This window comes from Oncorhynchus keta, chromosome 7 (assembly GCF_023373465.1).
Source record: "Oncorhynchus keta strain PuntledgeMale-10-30-2019 chromosome 7, Oket_V2, whole genome shotgun sequence".
Classification (NCBI taxonomy): domain Eukaryota; kingdom Metazoa; phylum Chordata; class Actinopteri; order Salmoniformes; family Salmonidae; genus Oncorhynchus; species Oncorhynchus keta.
In genome coordinates, this window is record NC_068427.1 from 47,701,804 (window position 1) to 47,729,704 (window position 27,901).

The 27,901-nt window shown below is 45.4% G+C and overlaps 1 protein-coding gene across 2 annotated transcripts; it reads right to left on the bottom strand.

The window, feature by feature from the left end:
* On the bottom strand, positions 1 to 27,676 carry LOC118386448 (trafficking protein particle complex subunit 10-like). Of its 2 annotated transcripts, XM_052523036.1 has the most exons (23): positions 27,377 to 27,676; positions 22,716 to 22,797; positions 22,362 to 22,497; positions 19,618 to 19,817; positions 19,231 to 19,426; positions 18,174 to 18,285; positions 15,141 to 15,388; positions 14,690 to 14,836; positions 14,110 to 14,224; positions 13,827 to 13,903; positions 13,227 to 13,318; positions 12,990 to 13,130; positions 12,446 to 12,558; positions 11,520 to 12,049; positions 10,750 to 10,891; positions 6,978 to 7,136; positions 6,183 to 6,412; positions 5,868 to 5,968; positions 5,518 to 5,644; positions 3,095 to 3,259; positions 1,165 to 1,360; positions 832 to 1,026; positions 1 to 642 (listed from the first exon to the last, which is right to left on the bottom strand). In XM_052523036.1, the coding sequence occupies exons 1-23, from the start codon at positions 27,438 to 27,440 to the stop codon at positions 395 to 397; spliced, it is 3,816 nt and encodes a 1,271-aa protein (XP_052378996.1). In that variant the 5' UTR covers positions 27,441 to 27,676; the 3' UTR covers positions 1 to 394. The 2 variants fall into 2 exon arrangements, with proteins under 2 accessions (XP_052378996.1, XP_052378997.1); XM_052523037.1 differs by lacking the exons at positions 22,362 to 22,497; positions 22,716 to 22,797; positions 27,377 to 27,676 and adding an exon at positions 20,441 to 21,243.
* Between the last annotated feature and the right edge of the window lie 225 nt (positions 27,677 to 27,901).

Below are 27,901 nucleotides of genomic sequence, written 5' to 3' on the forward strand. Positions count from 1 at the left end.
CACATTACTATACTCAGGTCTTTGTTGCATTTGAGTTTAATACAGAAAGGAAGGACAAGATTGCCTTGGCTAAGGTCTTAGTATGTCATCAAGTAGTCAAACACAGATCTATTCACTGAGCCAAAACACAGTCTGAAGAAGAGCAGGAAGACGCATGTCAACACATCAGCAGGTTGTGGTGTGTCTCGTTCATCAGGGCTCTACGGATGTGACTGTGTTCGCTGCAGGCTCGGGGGCTAGTCCAGCTAGCAGAGCCCACAGTCATAGTCCATAGTCTGATCTTTGAACAGCTACTTTTGGGTCCCAACCAAACTTAAGAGCTCCAGAACAGCGGAGCTCCACAGGAGGTCTGGGGCAAGAGGTGATGGTAGTGGGTGTTGACCAACCGCCAGGGTCACGTAGCGTTGATCTCTAGAACGTGGTCATCAGTAGAGGGAAGCACCAGGACCTGGCATCCCTGGCTGTGGTTGAACACCTGTCCCGGGCTGAAGGGCTCCAGGCAGGGCATGGGAAGAACCCTGGACTGCTGCTCCCCGCTGCCCACAGAGTGGACACTTCCCTGGCTACAGAAGCTGGCCGTGTCCCCCTGGTCATCCAGAGGCCGGTCCATCAGGGAGAGGATGTCGTTTTCTACACAGCCGTCTGTGAACAGAAGGGTAAAGGGCAGTTAGCACCTGGCACAATGCATAATTAAAAACAATTAAAAACATACATTCATGTCAATGGTTGATTTGCATGAATATCCAATATACACAGGTTAGGATTTAGCCCTGTGAGAGTCAAACCTCTGTGAGTGGAGGAGAGAGCCTGAAGAAGGGAGGTAGGACTCACCTGTATCAGGTTGGCTGGCGGAGTTGGCACCGGGAGGTAGGTACTTAAACACCTTGATGTCAGGGAATGGCAGGTGCCCAGCGAGCAGGGGCATCAACTCAACCTGTACCCTGTGGTTGGCATTAGCATCCGCTGGCATGGACACCAGCCCTGAGCTTCTGCCATACACCACCCAGCTACTGCTGCTGTCTGCCACTGGGGGAGAGAACAGAAATGGGTTTAATGTGCTCACTGCGCACACACACACACGCACACACACGCACACACACGCACACACACGACTATAATCCACCACTTGAAGTAAACCCACTTCCTGAGTTGATGCACACTTACCTTCATACATGAGCTTGGTGGAGCAGACCTCCTCTGTCTCTGTCTGCCCTTTCTCCTCTGTCCCTCCATCATCTTCCTCATCATCATCAGGTTCAGCCAGTCGTGTAATGGACATCTCCAGCCCACAGAGGGAGCCAGAGTGACAGTTTTGTTGACCAGCCGCAGGCATGATCTCTGCCCTCACACTGTACAGTGTCTGCAACACAACACACCAGGGTTGGGCTCCATTTTGAATTCAGGAACTGATTTGAATTTAAAAGAAGTGAAAAACAGATTTTCTACTTTTCAGTTTACTTTCTGAATTGACTGACTAATTCCAATTGACCCCAACCCTGCAGAACACAGATATAAAGTAGAACACAGATGTAGAACACAGATATGAAGTAGAACACAGATGTAGAACACAGATATGAAGTAGAACACAGATGTAGAACACAGATATGAAGTAGAACACAGATATAAAGTAGAACACAGATATGAAGTAGAACACAGATATAGAACACAGATATGAAGTAGGACACAGATGTAGAACACAGATATAAAGTAGAACACAGGTGTAAAACACAGATATGAAGCAGAACACAGATATGAAGCAGGACACAGATATGAAGCAGGACACAGATGTAGAACACAGATATGAAGCAGAACACAGATATAAAGTAGAACACAGATATAAAGTAGAACACAGATGTAGAACACAGATGTAGAACACAGATATGAAGTAGAACACAGATATGAAGTAGAACACAGATGTAGAACACAGATATGAAGTAGAACACAGATGTAGAACACAGATATGAAGTAGAACACAGATATGAAGTAGAACACAGATATGAAGTAGAACACAGATGTAGAACACAGATATGAAGTAGAACACAGATGTAGAACACAGATATGAAGTAGAACACAGATGTAGAACACAGATATGAAGTAGAACACAGATGTAGAACACAGATATGAAGTAGAACACAGATATGAAGTAGAACACAGATATGAAGTAGAACACAGATATAAAGTAGAACACAGATATGAAGTAGAACACAGATATGAAGTAGAACACAGATATAGAACACAGATATGAAGTAGGACACAGATGTAGAACACAGATATAAAGTAGAACACAGGTGTAAAACACAGATATGAAGCAGAACACAGATATGAAGCAGGACGCAGATATGAAGCAGGACACAGATATAAAGTAGAACAGAGATATAAAGTAGAACACAGATATAGAACACAGATATAAAGTAGAACACAGAAGTAGGACACAGATATAAAGTAGAACACAGATATAAAGTAGAACACAGATATAAAGCAGAACACAGATATAAAGTAGAACACAGATATAAAGTAGAACACAGATATAAAGTAGAACACAGATATAGAACACAGATATAAAGTAGAACACAGATATAAAGTAGAACACAGATATAAAGTAGAACACCGATGTAGAACAAAGACGTAGAGTGGAACACAGACGTAGAGTGGAACACAGTAAAAAAAAAATAGCTGTTTAGCAAAAAGCTAAAGCAATCATTTCGCTACGACTGTCTGGGAGTGGTCTAAATGAGGGGCATCATTGGACGAGCCTAATGGGAGGAATATGGAACCTGAAAACTAGCTGTTATTGGTAGAGAGGTTTGAAACTCTGTTATTGGTCTATTAACTTATATGGCCTGGTGATGTCGCCAGGCAAGCTAAAACTCCACCCAATGCAAATCTGCTGATTAGTAGGACCTGTGTAGATTGTATTTTCAATCAGAAATTACCAGGAAATAACACTGATGAAAATGTTTCACACTTTTACAGTGTTAGTTTCATCAGCTGTTGTACAATATGATACAAAACACAATAAAAACAGAACTTTGACTCCACTGGGCCTTTTAAGCTGACAGGATCAGGTAGGTATCAGGTACATTAGGCTACTCACTGTCACTCTCTCCAGTTGAAACTCGTAGTGGTAGGGCTTGAAGGCTGAGACTTCCTCAGAAGCAGAAGAGAAGCTGGCAGAGAACACACACTGTAGACAGACTGGCATGTTTTCCTTCCACCTCACATCCCATACGCAGTAAACACTCTGCTTACTGCACACCAACTATATATAGAGAGAGAAGGACCACACACTGCTTACTGCACACCAACTATATATATAGAGAGAAGGACCACACTGCTTACTGCACACCAACTATATATAGAGAGAGAGAACTACACTCTGCTTACTGCACACCAACTATATATATAGAGAGAATACTACACTCTGCTTACTGCACACCAACTATATATATATATATAGAGAGAGAGAAGGACCACACTCTGCTTACTGCACACCAACTATATATATAGAGAGAAGGACCACACTCTGCTTACTGTACACCAACTATAAATATAGAGAGAACCACACTGCTTACTGCACACCAACTATATATAGAGAGAGAACCACCACACTGCTTACTGTACACCAACTATATATATAGAGAGAGAAGGACCACACTGCTTACTGCACACCAACTATATATATATATATATATATATAGAGAGAGAGAGATAACCACACTCTGCTTACTGCACACCAACTATATATAGAGAGAGAACCACACACTGCTTCCTGCACATCAACTATATGCACTGCTCAAAAAAATAAAGGGAACACTTAAACAACACAATGTAACTCCAAGTCAATCACACTTCTGTGAAATCAAACTGTCCACTTAGGAAGCAACACTGATTGACAATACATTTCACATGCTGTTGTGCAAATGGAATAGACATCAGGTGGAAATTATAGGCAATTAGCAAGACACCCCCAATAAAGGAGTGGTTCTGCAGGTAGTGACCACAGACCACTTCTCAGTTCCTATGCTTCCTGGCTGATGTTTTGGTCACTTTTGAATGCTGGCGGTGCTTTCACTCTAGTGGTAGCATGAGACGGAGTCTACAACCCACACAAGTGGCTCAGGTAGTGCAGCTCATCCAGGATGGAACATCAATGCGAGCTGTGGCAAGAAGGTTTGCTGTGTCTGACAGAGCATGGAGGCGCTACCAGGAGACAGGCCAGTACATCAAGAGACGTGGAGGAGGCCATAGGAGGGCAACATCCCAGCAGCAGGACCGCTACCTCCGCCTTTGTGCAAGGAGGAGCAGGATGAGCACTGCCAGAGCCCTGCAAAATGACCTCCAGCAGGCCACAAATGTGCATGCACCTGCTCAAACGGTCAGAAACAGACTCCATGAGGAGTCTGAGGGCCCGACGTCCACAGGTGGGGGTTGTGCTTACAGCCCAACACCGTGCAGGACGGTTGGCATTTGCCAGAGAACACAAAGATTGGCAAATTCGCCACTGGCGCCCTGTGCTCTTCACAGATGAAAGCAGGTTCACACTGAGCACATGTGACAGACGTGACAGAGTCTGGAGACGCCGTAGAGAACGTTCTGCTGCCTGCAACATCCTCCAGCATGACCGGTGTGGGGTGGCATTTCTTTGGGGGGCGCACAGCCCTCCATGTGCTCGCCAGAGGTAGCCTGACTGCCATTAGGTACCAAGATGAGATCCTCAGACCCCTTGTGAGACCATATGCTGGTGCGGTTGGCCCTGGGTTCCTCCTAATGCAAGACCATGCTCGACCTCATGTGGCTAGAGTGTGTCAGCAGTTCCTGCAAGAGGAAGGCATTGATGCTATAGACTGGCCCGCCTGTTCCCCAGACCTGAATCCAATTGAGCACATCTGGGACATCATGTCTCGCTCCATCCACCAACGCCACGTTGCACCACAGACTCTCCAGGAGTTGGCGGATGCTTTAGTCCAGGTCTGGGAGGAGATCCCTCAGGAGGCCATCCGCCACCTCATCAGGAGCATGCCCAGGTGTTGTAGGGAGGTCATACAGGCAGGTGGAGGCCACACACACACTACTGAGCCTCATTTTGACTCGTTTTAAGGACATTACATCAAAGTTGGATCAGCCTGTAGTGTGGTTTTCCACTTTAATTTTGAGTGTGACTCCAAATCCAGACCTCCATGGGTTGATACATTTGATTTCCATTGATAATTTTTGTGTGATTTTGTTGTCAGCACATTCAACTATGTAAAGAAAAAAGTATTTAATAAGAATATTTCATTCATTCAGATCTAGGATGTGTTATTTTAGTGTTCCCTTTATGTTTTTGAGCAGTGTATATAGAGAGAGAACCACACACTGCTTGTTGTACACCAACTATACAGAGAGAGAGAGATAACCACCTGACATCAAGTGAAAGTTACAAAAGTGAAGGGCTTAAATCTGATGAAAATAGGGCTATTGCTGATGTTGAGACTTGTCAGAGCGTCTGTCTCTTCTGATGGTTCATTGTTAAGTTACCTGCTGTGCTTTAGTGTTGAGGGACTGCAGTTCCAGAGAAGACTCATGATATTTCTCTGTTAGCCTCTGGTCCATCAGGTGAAAGTTCACATCTGACACGTTCTGTAGACACACCTGGATGTACTTCCTGTGAGTCGGGTCAAAGGGTAGCGGTCAAAAGGTCAAATTCTTTCAGATCTACAAACAGAAAACCAGCAGTACCCCGGACCTCATAAGTTAAGATTTGAATACTAGGCATTGTTTTTTCCCCAGGTTACCTGTTCCCTGCTGATAGTAGTGAGGGTTTACCTGTTCCCTGCTGATAATAGTGAGGGTTTATCTGTTCCCTGCTGATAATAGTGAGGGTTTACCTGTTCCCTGCTGATAATAGTGAGTGCTTGGCCTTAAAGGGGATGTAGAAGGTGAGAGATATTGGAGTGGAGTAGATGGACCAGGGACAGTCTACAGACATCTGTGCACAGAGAACAGAGAGAGACAATGACAGAATATGTTACTCGTCTCCATTCAAAATAAGCCATCCAATTATTTATAAATTAAGAAAAATAATAGTTCACTTGACAATGTAGACGAAATGCATAACAAATCATGAAAGTCATTGAAAAATCACTACATTATGTATCCTACATTGCTGTCAACAAGATCAAACATGTCTCTGTCCTCAGTACCCTCTGGTTGATGGCGGTCATGTGGTTATCGGGGTGGCTGTAGCTCCGGGGCCGGTGGTGCATCTCGCCGTTTGTGAGTCTCTGGTTCTCGGGCCGGACTGGATCAGAAGGCATGACACACAGTACCTCCAGCTGAAACTCCAGGGTGTGATAGGGTGGGGTGGGAGGTAGAGAGATACTGGTCACTTTGTCAGACGACTTGATGAACAGAACACTCTCATCCACACGCTCTGCAGATGAGAGGGAGAGAGAGAGCGAGAGAGCGACTCAGTGAGGGATGAGGAAGGATGATTGGTGTGGAACTAAGTTGAGAAGGAAGACACGGACGAGCAGAAAACTACAGCTAGGATCAGGATACAATTTAGGGTGCTTTGACATGTCGCCCCCCTCCCCTGTATAATCCGGATCCCGGAGCATTTAGTGTGCTCATCCGAGCCATAAAGCATGTAATGAAATGCAAACGAACCCTGGCTGAAATGAGTGCCAGGTATTGTGACGCAGGCATCGCAATTCGCGTGTAACTTATCGTTCATTGTAATAACTAATCATGTAGAATATGCGTCTTGCAAATCACATCCTGAAACTGTTATTTTCAGGGCTTGTGGAAGCAAAATTAATTTTTTTGTAGAATTCTATATTTTTTGTAGAATTCCATATTTTTTGTAGAATTCCATATTTTTTGTAGAATTCTATATTTTTTGTAGAATTCCATTTTTTTGTAGAAACGCTCCAGGATACCGAACCAGGGAACCGAATTTCATATGTGAAAATTTCTCACGATTTCTCTGTTCTGACCTGCAGTGCTGTCGAGGATGGTAGCAGGGCAGGAGGAGGAGGTGAGGATGGGCATGCTGTCTATGTTAGTGAGCTGCAGGGCGTCTCCCTTCTTCACAGTGTAGTGACCTGTCTGCAGCCTGACCTTTGCCCTCTGGGGGAGGCCTGCCAGCAGCTGGTCTGAGACAGAGACAGTGTGTGTTTTTGAAAATGGTCCGTTCAAACATTGTATTTCACATTTACAATACATGACAGTCAACACAAAAACAACAGCATACAATATATAAGAAAAACAAACTAATTGCATTACACAAAACAGCAATGAAATATATCAAAATCAAATAGGACAAAGGGTAAAAACACACTTAAGACAAGGAAAACACAGTATGGGCAGTGATGGAAAAAGTACCCAATTGTCAGACTTCAGTAAAAGTAAAGATACCATAACAGAAAATGAAAGTAACCCAGTAAAATACTACTTGAGTAAAATTCTAAAAGTATTTGGTTTTAAATATACTTAAGTATCAAAAGAACAAGTAAAAGTATAAAGCATAAATCATTTTAAAGTCCTTATACAGTGGGGAGAACAAGTATTTTTATAACCTGCAAAATCAGCAGTGTTTCCTACTTACAAAACATGTAGAGGTCTGTAATTTTTATCATAGGTACACTTCAACTGCGAGAGACGGAATCTAAAACAAAAATACAGAAAAACACATTGTGTGATTTTTAAGTAATGAATTTGCATTTTATTGCATGACATAAGTATTTGATACATCAGAAAAGCAGAACTTAATATTTGGTACAGAAACCTTTGTTTGCAATTACAGAGATCATACATTTCCTTTAGTTCTTGACCAGGTTTGCACACACTGCAGCAGGGATTTTGGCCCACTCCTCCATACAGACCTTCTCCAGATCCTTCAGGTTTCGGGGCTGTCGCTGGGCAATACGGACTTTCAGCTCCCTCCAAAGATTTTCTATTGGGTTCAGGTCTGGAGACTGGCTAGGCCACTCCAGGACCTTGAGCTACTTCTTACGGAGCCACTCCTTAGTTGCCCTGGCTGTGTGTTTCGGGTCGTTGTCATGCTGGAAGACCCAGCCACGACCCATCTTCAATGCTCTTACTGGGGGAAGGAGGTTGTTGGCCAAGATCTTGCAATACATTGCTCCATCCATCCTCCCCTCAATATGGTGCAGTTGTCCTGTCCCCTTTGCAGAAAAGCATCCCCAAAGAATGATGTTTCCATCTCCATGCTTCACGCTTGGGATGGTGTTCTTGGGGTTGTACTCATCCTTCTTCTTCCTCCAAACACCGCAAGTGGAGTTTAGACCAAAAAGCTATATTTTTGTCTCATCAGACCACATAACCTTCTCCCATTCCTCCTCTGGATCATCCAGATGGTCATTGGCAAACTTCAGACGTGCCTGGACATGCGCTGGCTTGAGCAGGGAGACCTTGCGTGCGCTGCAGGATTTTAATCCATGACGGCGTAGTGTGTTACTAATGGTTTTCTTTGAGACTGTGGTCCCAGCTCTCTTCAGGTCATTGACCAGGTCATGCCATGTAGTTCTGGGCTGATCCCTCACCTTCCTCATGATCATTGATGCCCCACGAGGTGAGATCTTGCATGGAGCCCCAGACCGAGGGTGATTGACCGTCATCTTGAACTTCTTCCATTTTCTAATAATTGCGCCAACAGTTGTTGCCTTCTCACCAAGCTGCTTGCCTATTGTCCTGTAGCCCATTCCAGCCTTGTGCAGGTCAACAATTTTATCCCTGATGTCCTTACACCCTCTCTGGTCTTGTCCATTGTGGAGAGGTTGGAGTCTGTTTGATTGAGTGTGTGGACAGGTGTCTTTTATACAGGTAATGAGTTCAAACAGGTGCAGTTAATACAGGTTATGAGTGGAGAACAGGAGGGATTCTTAAAGAAAAACAAACAGGTCTGTGAGAGCCGGAATTCTTACTGGTTGGTAGGTGATCAAATACTTACGTCATGCAATAAAATGCTAATTAATTACTTAAAAATCATACAATGTGATTTTCTGGATTTTTGTTTTAGATTCAGTCTCTCACAGTTGAAGTGAACCTATCAAACACTTGTTCTCCCCACTGTATATGGCAAATGAAGCATTTGTGTTTAGTAAGTCCGCCAAATCAGAGGCAGTAGGAATGAGCAGGGATCTTCTCTTGATAGGTGCGTGAATTTGACAACTTTCCTGTCCTGTTAATTATTCAAAATGTAACAAGTACTTTTGGGTGTCAGGAAAAATGTACGGAGTAAAAAGTACCTTACTCTCTTTAGGAATGTAGTGAAGTAAAAGTAAAAGTTGTCCAATATATCAATGGTAAAGTAAAGTATAGATAGACCAAAAAAAACGACTTAAGTAGTAATATAAAGTATTTTTACTTAAGTACTTTACACCACTGAGTATGGGTTCAGCATATTAATGTTTGTGGCAGGGTAGGCTCCTCAGAGGAGGACCATCCTACTCAGTGAATTTCCTACAATGTTTTGGAGTGAAACAAAAAAAAGTTCACATTTTTAGATAAAACTGCTAAATATAGTCAAGTCACCAAATAACTCATTAAAACACTGTTTTGCAATGATCTACAGAAGCCTCAACAGCACCCTCTAGGGAAGCACCATGGTATGGTATAGCCGGAGGACAGCTAGCTTCCGTCCTCCTCTGGGTACATTGACTTCAACACAAAACCTAGGAGGCTCATGGTTCTCACCCCCAGCCATAGACTTACACAGTAATTATGACGACTTACGGAGGATGTCCTCCAACCTATCAGTGCTCTTGCAGCATGAACTGACATGTTCAACTGGTTAAATCAAAGAATCAGAGAATGAATCTATAATAATAATATAATAATATATGCCATTTAGCAGACGCTTTTATCCAAAGTGACTTACAGTCATGTGTGCATACATTCTACGTATGGGTGGTCCCGGGGATCAAACCCACTACCCTGGCGTTACAAGCGCCATGCTCTACCAACTGAGCTACAGAAGGACCACAATCTAGTACTGAAAGCATAAGCTACAGCTCGCTAGCACTGCAGTGCATGAACTGTGGTGACTCGTTGAACCAAGAAAGAAAGACCATTTAATTTCTTCAAAAAAGCAGCAGAGAGCTAGCTATATTTCTTTTTTTCTTCTTAAATTTACCTTTCACTTACTTAGCTAATGCCGCTAATTTAAGTCTACTCAACAACCTGCCTCAAACAGAGAGGAATGCTATATATGTTGGCTAGCAAGCTAACTGGCTAAAGCTATCCAACACTGCAACTCTTCCAAGTCATGGTAATCTTTTCGGTTTTATACATTTTATTGCCACCGGGGTCCGCAGATTCTGTTGCAAAATGTGTCTTAAAGGCGTACTTCTAGATTTTGTCAATTTATCTACTACCCAGATGAACTCGTGGATATCATGTCCAGTAAGAGGGAAGTAGAGGTGGTAGTACAGGTGTGATTATATCAGTCATTTGAACTGTGTATATCATAAACAACATTTGAGTGTTTCAATTAGTAGTTGTTTAATCTGTTAACAAACCTTTTTAAAAAACGTTTTTTTTTTTTTTTAAACTTGTATCTAGTTTTTTTTTGGTTTGGTTTTCATATAAGCCCTTGGATTCCAACCATACCTGTACACAGTTTTATTAAAATTATTAAAATCTGTATTGTTGTCTATCACTTGTTTTCTTTGGTGCAAATAACTCAAACTAAATGTGTGTGAGAGAGAGCGAGAGCGAGAGAGAGAGAGAGAGAGAGAGAGAGACCTGTGAGGGGCTCCACAGTGAGCTGGGGCTCCTGAGAATAGACCTCATACTGGACCAGAGGAGAGATGTGAGGGAGGACAAACTGGACCTGGCCCACTGTGGCACACAGCTGACGCAACGTGTAGGTACCGAGTTCCTGACTCTACACCAGGGGAGAGTGAGGGCGCGAGAGAGGGAGAGAAAGAGGGAGGGAGGGAGAGAGAGAAAGAGGGAGGGAGAGGGAGAGGGGGAGAGCGAGAGGGAGAGGGGGAGAGAGGGAGGGAGCGAGAGGGAGAGAGGGAGAGCGAGAGGGAGAGGGGGAGAGAGGGAGGGAGCGAGCGGGAGGGAGGGAGCGAGCGGGAGGGAGGGAGCGAGCGGGAGGGAGGGCGCGAGAGGGAGGGAGCGAGAGGGGGAGGGAGCGAGAGGGAGAGGGAGCGAGAGGGAGAGGGGGAGAGAGGGAGGGAGCGAGCGAGAGGGAGGGAGCGAGAGGGAGAGGGGGAGAGAGGGAGAGGGGGAGAGAGGGAGGGAGCGAGCGAGAGGGAGCGAGCGGGAGGGAGAGAAAGAGGGAGGGAGCGAGAGGGAGAAGGGGAGGAAGGGAGGGAGGGAGAGAAAGAGGGAGAGAAAGAGGGAGGGAGGGAGCGAGAGGGAGAGGGGGAGAGAGGGAGGGAGCGAGAAAGAGAGAGGAGTCAATAGACAATCTACAATCTCAAGTGATAATGACGTCCTGTATTTGCAGTTAAAGCCCTGTCCTGTGGAAGAGGACAATTACAGCATTATAATAAGGGTCTTACTGGTACACTGAAGACAATGCTGTTGTTGCCTGGCAGCAGAGTGACATCACCGCTCATTAGCATCTTTGCCCCGTCATCCATGACAACAGGAACTGGGCTGACAAGGTTGGGCGTGTCCGGTGACAGGGTGCTGTCATGACGACGCATGACCAGGTGTGTGTTCTTACACACCATGCCGGTGGAGTTGAGTGTACGAGGGTCTGAAGAGCTGCGGACCTGGATCTCTTCCAGCTCCAGAGAAGGACCAGCAGCGGAGGGGGGCATCGCTGAGGAGTTACCCAGGGGGAAAAGCACCGTCCCTGGGTATGGCCGTCTCTGTAGCCCTCTGGTCTTCCCGTTAGTCTCTCCCTGCTCCAGGTTTAAGTGAACACTGGCAGCCAGCTGTTCCAGAGGCACGGCCACAGGCATCAAGCTGCGCAGACACAACTCCACCTGCAGGGCGGTGCCAGAGTGCACCGTGGCTGTTGCCGGGCGGAACTGCAGCTGCTTGAGCTGGGTGAAAGAAGTCATACTGAGCGCCACCTTCTGGGCTGTAGTGGGATAAGAGGTGAAGGGAGAGAGAGACAGGGGCACGGTGAAATATAATAATGTGTCAATAGATGGATCTACATCAAGGCTCCAACACTAACCTAGCACACCTGACACGTTCAGCAGGACGCAACGTTCTGGAACTTTCCGATAGAAATATGTTATATGTAGAACAAACACGCCTCTCTGACGTGTAGAATAAGGAATCACATCGACTCCAATCATTGGCATTTCTATCCGCAACATTCAAAAACGTTTGGTAACCGAACGAGGCCCAGGTTAGTTACGACTGGGGTTTGAGCGAAAACCTACAGGATAGGAGAGTAGTTCTCCTGGAACAGGGTTAGACATAAATCATGTTGACTGACTAAAATAATCTGCTATGACTGGCCGCTTACCCTTGCCGTCTGTTGATTGTTTGGCGAAAGTCAGGATCTCCTGACAGAAGTGAATCCTCTCCTCATTGGTCAGATTGGCATCACCTGCCAACAAGGCACTTGTCTGCAGGTAGCTAAGGGTGGGTTGTCAAGGAAACCAGCAGCCAATGGGCAATGACAACGAGAGCTACAATATGTGAAAGAAATTGGTCCTTCAGACTAGCTTATACTGTAGTTGTAAACATCCTTTGCTATTTGTTGTCGTTTTCTTCTTATTTGTTTTAATTCAACGTGTTTATGTGCTATGTGTTATGACGGCTGTCAAAAAGAATTGCCTCTCCGAGGACATCAACATTCTCTGAATCTGAATATAGAAAAAGTGAATGGCATTCATTCAAAGACATGACATAATGGCAACAAGTGACACATTTGGCATTACACTTTTCTACTCATTTACATCCAGTGAAAATTCCTCTGTAGGTTTCTTCCTAGGTTCCTGCCTTCCAGGGAGTTTTTTCACTGTGCTCCTGCCTCTGCTCTTCGGGGTTTCATTGATTGGGGATACTTCTCCGTCTTCCCCAGCAGTTTCTGGCACTCAGCCATCTGCTTCCTGGTGTGAGTGACAGGTAGGCTCCACCCCTCTGACACGTATGACCTCAGAGCATTCTGCAAGAAGCTCTCCGCCTGCTCAGGATCACCTTTCCTCCTTATTACGCACGCACACGCACACACACACACAAAATGAAGTCACTACATGTCCTTCCAGGCGGAAGTGGAATTGATGACCATCACGGTCTCTTACATGTAGAACTCAGCCAGGCTCTTCCCAACGAGCCGCGCTGACCTCATCCTGCCAATGGCCGTGTACATCTCCACAGCAGCATAGGACAACTCCTAATGGACGGAGGGAAGGAGGGAGGAAAGGAGGGATGAGGGAGGAAATTAGGAAAGGAGGATGGAGGGAGGAAAAGGGAGGATGGAGTAGGAAAGAAAGAAGGAAGGAGGGAGGGAGTAGAGAAAGAAAGAAGGAGGGAGGGGGAGGGAGGGAGGGAGGGAGGGAGGGAGGGAGGGAGGGAGGGAGGGAGGGAGGGAGGGAGGGAGGGAGGGAGGGAGGGAGGGAGGGAGGGAGGGAGGGAGGGAGGAGGGAGGGAGGGAGAAAGAAAGAAGGAAGGAGGGAGGGATAGAGAAAGAAAGAAGGGAGGGAGGGAGGGATAGAGAAAGAAAGAAGGGAGGGAGGGAGGGAGGGAGGGAGGGAGGGAGGGAGGGAGGGAGGGGAGGGAGGGAGGGAGGGAGGGACAGGGGATAAATTGATGCCGTTTAGTTTAATGAATCAAGCCGACATACTTTTTATCTGACAGCCTGTCACCACACACAAACCAACATGTTTCATATCTGAACTTACAAGATAATGTCTCTCAAACGCCTCCACAGAAGACAGGGCCTCCTTCAGTTTTTTATACGGGCTCTGCAAGCTGTGGACTGAAAGAGGAACAAGTGAGGAATTGATCCCACTACAGGAGTGGCTGTAGCATTTGGCTCTCATCCCGTCTGCTTTGTCAATGCCAATCTACTGAGAGCCTATATCAAGCTTGTGTTGTTTCCCATTACAATGTTTTACGGTTTTATTCCTGCCTATAATTTGTATACTCCCCACTGACACCCCCCCCCCCCACACACCCCCTCACCAGTCTCAGCCTTCTCATCCCCCAGTCCAGCCAGCAGGTCCACAGTTCGGTTCAGCTCCAGAGACAGTGGACCCTTCTCTGACACCAGACCACACATATAGCCCAGAGACTTCAGCTGGGGGAGGGAGGGAGGGGAGTTGGGTTTGAAAGAAGTTAAGAAAATAAAAAACATGAACTTTTAATTTAACCTTTATTTTACTAGGCATGTCAGTTAAGAACACATTCTTATTTTCAATGACGGCTGAACAGTGGGTTAACTGCCTTGTTAAGGGGCAGAACGACAGATTTTCACCTTGTCAGCTCGGGGATTCGACCCAGCAACCTTTCAGTTACTAGCCCAATGCTCTAACCACTAGGCTACCTGCCTAGGTTCAAGATGAGTAGTTATGAGGTACATTTATAGTAGCTATAATATAATAACACTGTGCTACCTTCAACCAATCAAAGCCCTTTTTACATCAGCATTTGTCACACAGTTATTTACAGATACCCAGCCTAAAACCCCAAAGAGCAAGCAATGCAGAGGCAGAAGCACAGATGAAAAACTCCTTAGAAGGCAGGAACCTAGGATGAAGCCTACCTTGTCAGTAGCATAGGCCCACAGGCCCACAGTGTGGGAGACATTAGCCTCTAGCTGGGTCTGGTCACAGCAGCCTTCTATACGATGCAGCACCTCCAGGCAGCTGAGGAAGACCCAGCAGTCTAAAGCACCCTCCAGCATAGACACCTACACAACAACGACAGTTTAGCTAACAGCACACTGCAAAACACTTGTAATTAAACAGAGAAAAAAACAGAGAGAGAAAGAGAGAGAGAAGAGAATGACCGTACCCCCATCACCACCCAGTAACCGTACCCCCATCACCACCCAGTAACCGTACCCCCATCACCACCCAGTAACCGTACCCCCATCACCACCCAGTAACCGTACCCGCATCACCACCCAGTAACCGTACCCCCATCACCACCCAGTAACCGTACCCCCATCACCACCCAGTAACCGTACCCCCATCACCACCCAGTAACCACACCTCCAGCAGGCATAGCTCCTGGACACAGTTATGCAGCAGCTCCAGGGCTCTCTGTGTCACCTCCCAGGGCCTCTGGAGGAAGATGAGCAGGGTACACTGACGACAGAACAGGTAGCTGCGTAACTCTAGCAGGCTCGCCTGCCCGCGTTGGATCCCATCTCTTTTTTCCATGTCTATGGGGCGCCTCAGGAGCAAGCCAGTCCAGCTCTTCACCGGGGAGCAGAAGGAACCCAGCCAGTTGGCCCCGTCTACAAACAGACGAGCAGAAAGACACAACTATATGCTGATTTTAATGTATTGAGTCGCTGACTTATAAAGCTTGAGTGATTTTGGGGCATTTTTTGGGGGGTATTTTATTAGGATCCCCATTGGCTGTCGCAAAAGCAACATCTACTCTTCCTGGGGTCCACACAACACATGACATAATACAGGACATTAATAGACAAGAACAGCTCAAGGACAGAACTACACACAGCCTACATATCAATACATACACACCAACGATCTAGGTCAGATAGGAGAGAGGTGTTGTGCTGTGAGGTGTTGCTTGATCTATTTCTTGAAACCAGGTTTGCTGTTTTATTTCAGCAATATGAGATGGAAGGAAGTTCCATGCAATAAGGGCTCTATATAATACTGTGTGCTCTCTTGAATTTGTTCTGGATTTGGGGACTGTGAAAAGACCCCTGGTGGCATGTCTGGTGGGGTAAGTGTGTTCTGGATTTGGGGACCGTGAAAAGACCCCTGGTGGCATGTCTGGTGGGGTAAGTGTGTGTGTCAGAGCTTTGTATAAGTTGACTATGCAAACAATTTGGGATTTTCAACACATTGATGTTTCTTCTTATCAAAAGAAGTGATGCAGTCAGTCTCTCCTCAACACTTAGCTTTCTCCCCATTTTCGTGTTGGCCAATTGGTAGTTACAGTCTTGTCTCATCGCTGCAACTCCCGTATGGGACAAGGACATCCTTGCCGGCAAAACCGGCAAGGCCAATTGTGGGTCTCCCGGTCGCCAATTGTGGGTCTCCCGGTCGCCAATTGTGGGTCTCCCGGTCGCCAATTGTGGGTCTCCCGGTCGCCAATTGTGGGTCTCCCGGTCCCGGCCAGCTACGACAGAGCCTGGACGCGAACCAGGATCTCTAGTGGCACAACCTTAGACCACTGCGCCACATGGGAGGTGGCTATATATTTATGTGGTCCTTTAGCTCAGTTGGTAAAGCATTCTGTTTGCAAAGCTAGGGTTGTGGGTTCGATTCCCGGGACCACTTGTCTGTAAAACGTATGCACGCATGACTATAAATTGCTTTGGATTAAAGCGTCTGCTAAATGGCATATAATGTTATACAGTACCTTCGGAAAGTATTCAGACCCCTTGACTTTTCCACATTTTGTAAAGTTACAGCCTTATTCTAAAATGGATTAAAAACATGTTATCCTCGTCAATCTACACACACATTACCCCAAAACAGGTTTTTAATTATTTTTGCTACACCCCCAAAGCATGATGCTTCACCGTAGGGATGCTGCCACCACCATGCTTCACCGTAGGCATGCTGCCACCACCATGCTTCACCGTAGGGATGGTGCCTCCACCATGCTTCACCGTAGGGATGGTGCCTCCACCATGCTTCACCGTAGGGATGGTGCCTCCACCATGCTTCACCGTAGGGATGGTGCCTCCACCATGCTTCACCGTAGGGATGGTGCCTCCACCATGCTTCACCGTAGGGATGGTGCCTCCACCATGCTTCACCGTAGGGATGGTGCCTCCACCATGCTTCACCGTAGGCATGCTGCCACCACCATGCTTCACCGTAGGGATGGTGCCTCCACCATGCTTCACCGTAGGGATGGTGCCTCCACCATGCTTCACCGTAGGGATGGTGCCTCCACCATGCTTCACCGTAGGGATGGTGCCTCCACCATGCTTCACCGTAGGGATGGTGCCTCCACCATGCTTCACCGTAGGGATGGTGCCTCCACCATGCTTCACCGTAGGGATGGTGCCTCCACCATGCTTCACCGTAGGGATGGTGCCTCCACCATGCTTCACCGTAGGGATGGTGCCTCCACCATGCTTCACCGTAGGGATGGTGCCAGATTTCCTCCAGACATGATGCTTGGCATTCAGGCCAAAGAGTTCAATCTTGGTTTCATCAGGTAAGAGAATCTCGTTTCTCATGGTCGGAGAGTCTTTAGTTGTATCTTGGCAAACACCAAGCAGGCTGTCATGTGCCTTTTACTGAGGAGTGGCTTCCGACTCTACCATAAAAGCCTGATTGGTGGAATACTGCAGAGATGGTTGTGATAACCTTCCAGAAGGACATCTTCACAGAGGAACTCTAAAGTTCTGTCAGCGTGACCATCGGGTCACCTCCATGACCAAGACCATTCTCCCCAGATTGCTCAGCTTGGCCGGGCGGCCAGCTCTTGGAAGAGTCTTGGTGGTTCCAAACCTCTTCCATTGAAGAATGATGGAGGCCACTGTGTTCTTGTGGACAAAAAATGCTGCATTTTTTGGTATCCTTCCCAGATCTGTGCCTCGACACAATTCTGTCTCGGAGCTCTACAGACAATTCCTTTGACCTCATGGCTTGGTTTTTGCTATGACATGCATAGTCATCTGTGAGACCTTAAATAGACAGGTGTGTGCCTTTCCAAATCATGACCAATCAAATGAATTTACCACTGGTGAACTCCAATCAAGTTGTAGAAACATCTCAAGCATGATCAATTGAAACAGGATGCACCTGAGCTCAATTTCAAGTCTCAGAGCAAAGGGTCTGAATACTTATGTAAATGTGATATTTGTTTTAATTCAATTCTAAAAAAATTCTAAAAACCTGATTTTGCTTTGTCATTATGGGGTATTGTGTGTAGACTGATGAGGGAGAAAAAAATACAATTTAATCAATTTTAGAATAAGGCTTTAACCTAACAAAATGTGGAAAAAGTCAAGGGGTCTGAATACTTTCCAAAGACCCTTATTAGAACACCTATAAAGCTTGCGTGAGAGGGAGTGGCTATACATGTACCTCCAGCCCCGAAGTTGAGAACATACTGAGTGAAGAGGGCGTCCAGCTCGTCGTACTGTAGCAGAGCATCCTCAAACTGCTGTAGCATCTCAAACACAAAGGCCAACTCCTCCTGCACACAACAAAACACAGATACACATCACACGTGATCGAACATACAGTTCAGAAACTGATTAGTACACACACACACACACACACACACACACACACACACACACACATCCCGGAGTCGCCTCTTCACTATCGACGTTGAGACTGGTGTTTTGTGGGTACTATTTAATGAAGATGCCAGTTGCGGACTTGTGAGGCGCTCTGTTTCTCAAACTACATTCTAATGTATTTGTCCCCTTGCGCAGTTGTGCACCGGGGCCTCCCACTCCTCTTTCTATTCTAGTTAGAGCCAATTTGCGCTGTTCTGTGGAGGGAGTAGTACACAGCGTTGTACCAGATCTTCAGTTTCTTGGCAATGGACTAGCCTTCATTTCTCAGAACAAGAATAGACTGACGAGTTTCAGAAGAAAGTTATTTGTTTCTGGCCATTTTGAGCCTGTAATTGAACTCACAAATGCTGATGCTCCAGATACTCAACTAGTCTAAGGCCAGTTTTATTGCTTCTTTAAATCAGAACAACAGCTTTCAGCTGTGCTAACATAATTACAAAAGGGTTTTCTAATGGTCAACTAGCCTTTTAAAATGATAAACTTGGATTAGCTAACACAACATGCCATTGGAACACAGGAGTGATGGTTGCTGATAATGGGCCTCTGTACATATGTAGATATTCCATTAAAAATCCAGTTTCCAGCTACAATAGTCATTTACAACATTAACAATGTCTACACCGTATTTCTGATCAATTTGATGTTATTTTAAATGGACAAAAAAATAAGTGCTTTTCTTTCAAAAACAAGGACATTTCTAAGTGACTCCAAACTTTTGAATGGTAGTGTATTTATATAAATAAAACACACACACCCTCTTCTTCCTGTATAAAACCACAGATTCACCTGAGACATGCTCTCACCTGAGACACACAGACTGGCAGGTACAGACCTACCTGTACCATGAAGTAGTCACAGAAGCTCCAGCCGGGCTGATTGCGTTTCTCCCGGAGGGTGCGCATGTCCTCCTCGAAGCGTCCCAGGTTCTGAGTGAAGGACATCAGCAGTAGAGTCCTCAGCTTCAGCAGGAAGGCACTCCACGACTCCTGAGACCTGGACGAATTCTTTAGAGGGTCTGACAGAACCACACAACTAGGTGAGAAAGAGAGAGAAGGAGAGAGAGAGGAGAGAGAGAGAGAAAGAGCAAATGAGAGACATTTGTATCTGATCTGTCAGAACAATTATTTCTTCTGGCCATTTGTGTTTTTCATTTCCAGCCTCCATTTTGTTTGTATCTTGTGTTGTAAAGTGTGTCCATTTAGTTTGTATCTTGTGTGTCTCACCGGTCATTCTGCTTGTTACAGAAGTCGTTGCGGATCTTGTCCACTAAGGAAGAGCGAGGCAGGATGTTGGTCTTGTTCTTCTTCTTGGCGTCGCTGGTCTCCACGACAACGATGACCCAGTCAGCTGACCCGTGGAGCCGCAGGTTGCCCTGCCACCTCATCATGTTGTCCCTGACTGACGCCTTGTACACCTCAGTGTCCTAGAGGGTTTATTGACAGTTCATTATTCATTCATTGGTTAGTCCTTTCTGAACCCCTAATAATAATACCAATAATAATAATAATAATAATAATAATAATAATAACAATACCATACCAGTATTATTATAATAATAATAATAATAATAATACCAATAATTATTATTATAATAATACCAATAATAATAATAATAATAATAATAATAATATTAACAATAACATTTACATTTAAGTCATTTAGCAGACAATAATACCAACAAAAACAATAAAACCAACAAAAACAATAATAACAATAACAACAACAATAATACTATCAACACTAATAATAATACCATTTGTTAATAATAACAATAATAATAACACAAATATTAAATTATGGTAATAACAATAACAGTAATAATAACAATAATAATTATAATAATGACATCATAACAATCATAATAATAACAAGAATAATTATAATAATTATCATAATAACAACAATAAAAGGTATTTTCTTGTTGGTTCACTGTTTCAGACAATCATAAAGTAACTCTCACATTACGAGTAAAAACAAAACAAACTGCTGTGTATCTCCAGTCCCTTTTCAGGGCATCAAATGCCAGGAAATAGTAATGGTGCCAACCTCTATAGGAGTCATTACTATCAAATGCCCCGGATGAATGACATGTATTATTTAATGAGTCCAACAGCCTTGATATACTAAAAGTGCTTCTAAAACAACAAAAGGCTCTCTGCCATAGCTATCCGTCACGCACTGTTTCCCACGTCGGTCACGAGTCGCTGACTGGACTGCACTTCCTTAAAACAAGTGAACCGCCACTTTTAGTACATCAACAAATGTCTGTTTCCTCAGCGCTTTTCGACTGATCGCTCTTCTCTCCCTGAACAAACTGAGGGGCCAGCTAGGTTACACTCATTAGGAGGACAGAGGCAGACAGACACACAGACACACAGACAGACGAGGAATAGAGGAATCCTCCTGAGACTAAATGCAAACAACATGTGAACCAGCTGGAATACACAACATGTAATGTGTTGTGTCTGTCTGCCATCCATCTGCTGCCTGCACTGAGAATAATACTGATTATCCACTCTGGAGCAAATCATCAAGCTAGCCTGTTACATCTCACCGGTTATTTAATGGAGGGTAGAGTAGAATTTATGTGTGTGTGTGTGTGTGTGTACACGTGTTCAAGTCCCCACAAGAATAGTAAAGAAATTAGAATTTGACCACCTGGGGGCGTTTTGTTAGTCCCCACGAGGTCAAATACTATTTCTAGGGGGTTTAGGGTTAAGGTTAGAATTACATTAAGGGTTAGCAGCTGGGGTTAGTTTTAGGGTTATGCTGGGGTTAGTTTTAGGGTTAGGCTGGGGTTAGTTTTAGGGTTATGCTGGGGTTAGTTTTAGGGTTATGCTGGGGTTAGTTTTAGGGTTATGCTGGGGTTAGTTTTAGGGTTATGCTGGGGTTAGTTTTAGGGTTAGGCTGGGGTTAGTTTTAGGGTTAGGCTGGGGTTAGTTTTAGGGTTATGCTGGGGTTAGTTTTAGGGTTAGTTTTAGGGTTAGGCTGGGGTTAGTTTTAGGTTAGTTTTAGGGTTATGCTGGGGTTGGTTTTAGGGTTAGTTTTAGGGTTAGGCTGGGGTTAGTTTTAGGGTTAGGCTGGGGTTAGTTTTAGGTTAGGCTGGGGTTAGTTTTAGGGTTATGCTGGGGTTAGTTTTAGGGTTATGCTGGGGTTAGTTTTAGGGTTAGGCTGGGGTTAGGCTGGGGTTAGTTTTAGGGTTAGGCTGGGGTTAGTTTTAGGGTTAGGCTGGGGTTAGTTTTAGGGTTAGGCTGGGGTTAGTTTTAGGGTTAGGCTGGGGTTAGTTTTAGGGTTAGGCTGGGGTTAGGCTGGGGTTAGTTTTAGGGTTAGGCTGGGGTTAGTTTTAGGGTTATGCTGGGGTTAGTTTTAGGGTTATGCTGGGGTTAGTTTTAGGTTAGGCTGGGGTTAGTTTTAGGGTTATGCTGGGGTTAGTTTTAGGGTTATGCTGGGGTTAGTTTTAGGGTTATGCTGGGGTTAGTTTTAGGGTTAGGCTGGGGTTAGTTTTAGGGTTATGCTGGGGTTAGTTTTAGGGTTATGCTGGGGTTAGTTTTAGGGTTAGGCTGGGGTTAGTTTTAGGGTTAGGCTGGGGTTAGGCTGGGGTTAGTTTTAGGGTTAGTTTTAGGGTTAGGCTGGGGTTAGTTTTAGGGTTATGCTGGGGTTGGTTTTAGGGTTATGCTGGGGTTAGTTTTAGGGTTAGGCTGGGGTTAGTTTTAGGGTTAGGCTGGGGTTAGGCTGGGGTTAGTTTTAGGGTTAGGCTGGGGTTAGTTTTAGGGTTAGGCTGGGGTTAGTTTTAGGGTTAGGCTGGGGTTAGTTTTAGGGTTAGGCTGGGGTTAGTTTTAGGGTTATGTTTTTGGGTTAGGGTGAAAGGGAAAATAGGATTTTGAATGGGACTGAATTGTGTGTCCCCACAAGGTTAGCGGTACAAGAATGTGTGTGTTTACAGTAAAACGGGCACAGCACCACGTACACAGCAGTCTGTCCAGTAGATATGGAGGAAGGGGAAAGTGAGGAGGGCTTTGTTTCCCTCTTTAGGGAGGAGTTCCTCTTTGAACTGGACAAAGTTGGCCTCTAAATGGATCATCCTTGGTGCTCGTCCATACGGCCTAAGACAAAAAAATATATATATAGATTATGGTATAGACATTCTATAAAGGAGTTTATACATTATAATGCTTATACACTGAGATGCTCTTATCTAGCATAGACCAGTAAGCCAACATTTAGTCGACAAAGTCATTCAAAGTCATTCAAAGTCATTCAACAGTTCAAAAAAACTGTCAATTAGACCAATTACTCCCTGGAACATCTTGTCAGCACTCACCTCCTCCACTCCATTGGTTCCCTGGGAAGCTGCTGGGCCAATGGGGTGTAGAGAGAAGTGAACAAGGCCTGGTCCCCAGCACCTGGTGGAGAAAGGGGGGAAATTATGGAAGAGGAGGGAGGAAAGGAAGGAAGGAGGAAAGAGAGTGAGGGTAGGAGGAAAGAGAATGAGGAGAACAGAAAATCCCCTGATACCCAAAAAATACCTGTCAACACAGGATTATACGTTCATTTCAAACAGCCAGTTGAACTTCAGGACTGTAATTGAATAGCCCTGCCCTATGATCCAGCTACACTCAATAAGCCCTGCTGGCTATCACCCCTCTGTCCTAGTGGTGTATCCAAACCCGTCCACAGATTAAAAAAGCACAGGTTTTGAAGATCCCCCACCAGACTCCCAGAACCAACCTTTTCCTGTGTGGTTAAAGGTTGATATGTCAGGGAGTATCCCATCCCCCACCAGACTCCCAGAACCAACCTTTTCCTGTGTGGTTAAAGGTTGATATGTCAGGGAGTATCCCATCCCCCACCAGACTCCCAGAACCAACCTTTTCCTGTGTGGTTAAAGGTTGATATGTCAGGGAGTATCCCATCCCCCACCAGACTCCCAGAACCAACCTTTCCTTCCCTGTGTGATTATGAGAGATGGTGGGGGGGGGGGGCAACACCTGTTCAGAAATTTGATGCTGAGACAAATTCTGTCTCGGTAAACAGCATTCTGTTGTTACCTTGACAACAGCAAAGCAAAGCCCACTGCTGGACATTCAGGACTAAGAAACATAACAAGGCTTGACATAATGAAGCTGTGGGAATATTCTAATACACTGTGGTACACATGCACTGGAAGAATGTAGTATGTCCCTTGTGAGGCTTATATTGCTGCTGTTTTGTGTGTCTGCCACAGGCAAACAGCCATTGGAATTCAAATCTCATTGACCTTTCAATAATTTTTTTCTGCAAGGCTGCGCTGCACCATAAAGCTGAGACTTTGCCCTTGTGAATAGGGCTGTTCAGAGACCAACGCTATATAGCTCTGCTAGTAATTCCTGTTGTTGCCTCGAATAGTAAAACTGCACACAGCCCTGGTATGGTCCCACCCCCAGAGAGAACAGCCCTGGTATGGTCCCACCCCCAGAGAGAAGAGGCCTGGTATGGCCCCCAGAGAGAACAGCCCTGGTATGGTCCCACCCCCAGAGAGAAGAGGCCTGGTATGGCCCCCCCCAGAGCGAAGAGCCCTGGTATGGGCCCCCCCCAGAGAGAAGAGCCCTGGTATGGTCCCACCCCCAGAGAGAAGAGGCCTGGTATGGCCCCCCAGAGCGAAGAGCCCTGGTATGGTCCCACCCCCAGAGAGAAGAGGCCTGGTATGGCCCCCCAGAGCGAAGAGCCCTGGTATGGGCCCCCCAGAGAGAAGAGCCCTGGTATGGTCCCCCCCCAGAGAGAAGAGCCCTGGTATGGCCCCCCAGAGAGAAGAGGCCTGGTATGGTCCCACCCCCAGAGAGAAGAGGCCTGGTATGGCCCCCCAGAGAGAAGAGGCCTGGTATGGTCCCCCAGAGAGAAGAGGCCTGGTATGGTGCCCCCAGAGAGAAGAGAATGGAAGCTCATTAAGGGTTTCTGGCTACAATGGAAATTGTGTTTTTCTTTTATTTTACCTTTATTTAACTAGGCAAGTCAGTTAAGAACAAATTCTTATTTTCAATGACGGCTTAGGAACAGTGGGTTAACTGTCTGTTCAGGGGCAGAACGACAGATTTGAACTTGCAACCTTCCGGTTACTAGTCCAACACTCTAACCACTAGGCTACCCTGCCGCCCCAAATGATGACAGATATTATCAAGCATACCGGAGGTTATTCTACTTATATTTGAATCACTGACTTCCTCATCCATTCATCCCTCAAATTAAGTATAGGAAACCTATAGGATGCCAGTAGTATAGCCGACTAAACGCAATGATTTATGATGGAGATGTGCGGCGACTAGTGGCGGCGGACTAGAGCTCCGACGTCTCAGAAAATTTTATTTTTTAATCAAGAACGAATGATTTCATTACCCAGAAAATAGTCCGCAATTACACAAAATAATCAGTCTTTTTCTTAAACAACTTTAAGTGACTAGTCACCGCACAATAAATTGCAGAGTTGAGTTTAATCGGCTACTAGAAGTATGGTATATTAAGCCCATAGGTTACCAACCCAACCAGGTCACCTGTGATACAAGTCAGTGTTCGACATACATCCATGTTAGAAGGGCGTTGGGAGACTACGTGGAAACAGGATACTAGGGGCAACAGTGAGCGCTGTTACCTTAAAATGGGTTTCGGTTTTGCAAGGTCCTTGTGGACGGGGATAGTGGATGGGAGTCTTTGTCTGGCACCAAAGGTTGCATGTTTCGAATCCAGTGATAGAAAGTTGTTTTTGAGATATCTGTTTTAAGTCTATCCCAAAACCTTAACCATTTGGAGTTAATGCCTGACCTTACGATTTCAGAGTTAATGCCTGAAACTTAACCTTAAAACAGTTTGACATTTGAAATGTGACTTTTGAGAAACATTTTTTTTTTTTTTTACCTAGTTCTGACGTGACTGTGAGAGCTTGTTGACCAGCCAGGGTGGTCTGGGGACAAGCAGGCCAGAGCTGTCAAGACCACCAATAGGGTCAAACCTTAAAATAACTTTTCTGAGAAGCTCACTTGAAAGGCCAACAGAGGAGTTTCTCCCAACACACACACACACTCAGTGGAGGAAAAAGTACCTGATTGTCATACTGGAGCAAAAAACAAAGATACCTTAATGACTGAAATAAAAGTGAAAGTCACCCAGTAAAATACCTGGAGTAAGTCTAAAAATGATTTAGTTTTAAATATACCTCAGTATTAAAAAGTAAATGTAATTGAAAAAAATAAAAGTATGAATCATTTCACATTGCTTTGAATGCAAACCCGACGCCATGATTTTCTAGTTTTAAAAAAAACGTATTTACGGATAACCAGGGCCAGCTGCAACACTTCCATATCATTTACAAACGAAGCATTTGTTTAGTGAGTCCTCCAGATCAGAGACAGTAGGGATGACCAGGGATGTTCTCTGTTTAGTGAGTCCGCCAGATCAGAGGCAGTAGAGATGACCAGGGATGTTCTCTGTTTAGTGAGTCCGCCAGATCAGAGGCAGTAGAGATGACCAGGGATGTTCTCTGTTTAGTGAGTCCGCCAGATCAGAGGCAGTAGAGATGACCAGGGATGTTCTCTGTTTAGTGAGTCCGCCAGATCAGAGGCAGTAGAGATGACCAGGGATGTTCTCTGTTTAGTGAGTCCTCCAGATCAGAGGCAGTAGAGATGACCAGGGATGTTCTCTGTTTTGTGAGTCTGCCAGATCAGAGGCAGTAGAGATGACCAGGGATGTTCTCTGTTTAGTGAGTCCTCCAGATCAGAGGCAGTAGGGATGACCAGGGATGTTCTCTGTTTAGTGAGTCCTCCAGATCAGAGGCAGTAGGGATGACCAGGGATGTTCTCTGTTTAGTGAGTCCGCCAGATCAGAGGCAGTAGAGATGACCAGGGATGTTCTCTGTTTAGTGAGTCCGCCAGATCAGAGGCAGTAGAGATGACCAGGGATGTTCTCTGTTTAGTGAGTCCTCCAGATCAGAGGCAGTAGGGATGACCAGGGATGTTCTCTGTTTAGTGAGTCCTCCAGATCAGAGGCAGTAGGGATGACCAGGGATGTTCTCTGTTTAGTGAGTCCGCCAGATCAGAGGCAGTAGAGATGACCAGGGATGTTCTCTGTTTAGTGAGTCCGCCAGATCAGAGGCAGTAGAGATGACCAGGGATGTTCTCTGTTTAGTGAGTCCGCCAGATCAGAGGCAGTAGAGATGACCAGGGATGTTCTCTGTTTAGTGAGTCCGCCAGATCAGAGGCAGTAGAGATGACCAGGGATGTTCTCTGTTTAGTGAGTCCGCCAGATCAGAGGCAGTAGAGATGACCAGGGATGTACGTGGAGCTTTTTTCTGTCCTGCTATGCATTCAAAAATGTAACAAGTACTTTTGGGTGACAGGGAAAATGTATGGAGTAAAAAAAGTACATTATTTTCTTTGGAAATGTAGTGATGTAAAAGTTGTGAAACATATAAATAGTAAAGTACAGATAGCAACAACAAAAAAAAACGACTTAAGTACTACTTTAAATTATGTTTACACCACTGCTCACACTGTAGCCACTGTCTGTATAAAGCCTGAAGACTCATTCATTTGTGTGTGTTCCGGCTAAGCCAGGTGTTATGTATCCAGTCTGAAGCAGGTGCATGATGACAGCAGGTTGATGAAACTGCATCACGAGCTGTGGCGTAAGGAGAAGGACAGCACATATGATCGGTCTACATTAGCTGATATAGTAGCGTAGCCTAATACATATCTCATCATAAAATGATAAGGAAAGAAACTGTGATTGAAGATGGGTCAATGAGCGTTATCAATTTGTCAAGCGGCGACGGCCACTGTCCTGCAAGAAATGGTGCTGACGTTAAAAAAGCCAGCAAATTTTTATAGGGCCACTGATATGCGGCGGCAACTGGCTGCCTTGCCTGAGCTCAGTGTCAAACTCACAAACCTCGCTAGAAATTGTTGCCCGGCTGAATAAAAAACGACTGCAACATCATCCCAGCAACAAAACACTCACATGTCACAATCGGCTTGTTCTCCATTGTGTAAATAATGGGCTTCTCCTCTTGAGGCTCCATCATGTATTCTGATAGTCAGCCCCACATGTCATGTACAAATCCGGTTTGTTTTTAGTAAATGCTTATGCATGCAGACAGTCGTGGGGGGTAGTAATCATTAGTCTGAACAGTTACAAAACAGTTGCGTTGAGCAACGAAAACGTTAGTTTCAATTGGACAAACTCAGGTAGGTCCATCCCCATTTCGTTCCGTTTTCTTCCGTTTAAGAAACGTTTTGCAACAGAATCGTAATGAATAAGCCACTGATATATGGCTGGGGGCTGCGTCCACTGGCCGTGTCCCGTGACACTTCCTGGAACACACCTTCACTCTACTACGTAGGGCTATGCGCAATTTAAAGGGAACGCCGCATAGAACGCTGCAGCAGCTGATGGCTCCCCTGGACGGCTCACTAAGTGAGAATGTATAAATGCCTAACAGAATCCGTTCTCATGTGGTGTTCCTAACTGGAAACAGACCGATCA

What these genes read in the sequence shown, in the direction of transcription:
- LOC118386448 (XM_052523036.1), bottom strand. Translation starts at nt 27,440, where the DNA reads ATGATGGAGCCTCAAGAGGAGAAGCCCATTATTTACACAATGGAGAAC. An exon ending in GGATGAGAAGGCTGAGACTG is followed by an intron (nt 13,904 to 14,109) that starts GTGAGGGGGTGT and finishes TTCCTCTTTCAG; the next exon opens with TCCACAGCTTGCAGAGCCCG. An exon ending in TGACCGCCATCAACCAGAGG is followed by an intron (nt 5,969 to 6,182) that starts GTACTGAGGACA and finishes CTCTGTGCACAG; the next exon opens with ATGTCTGTAGACTGTCCCTG.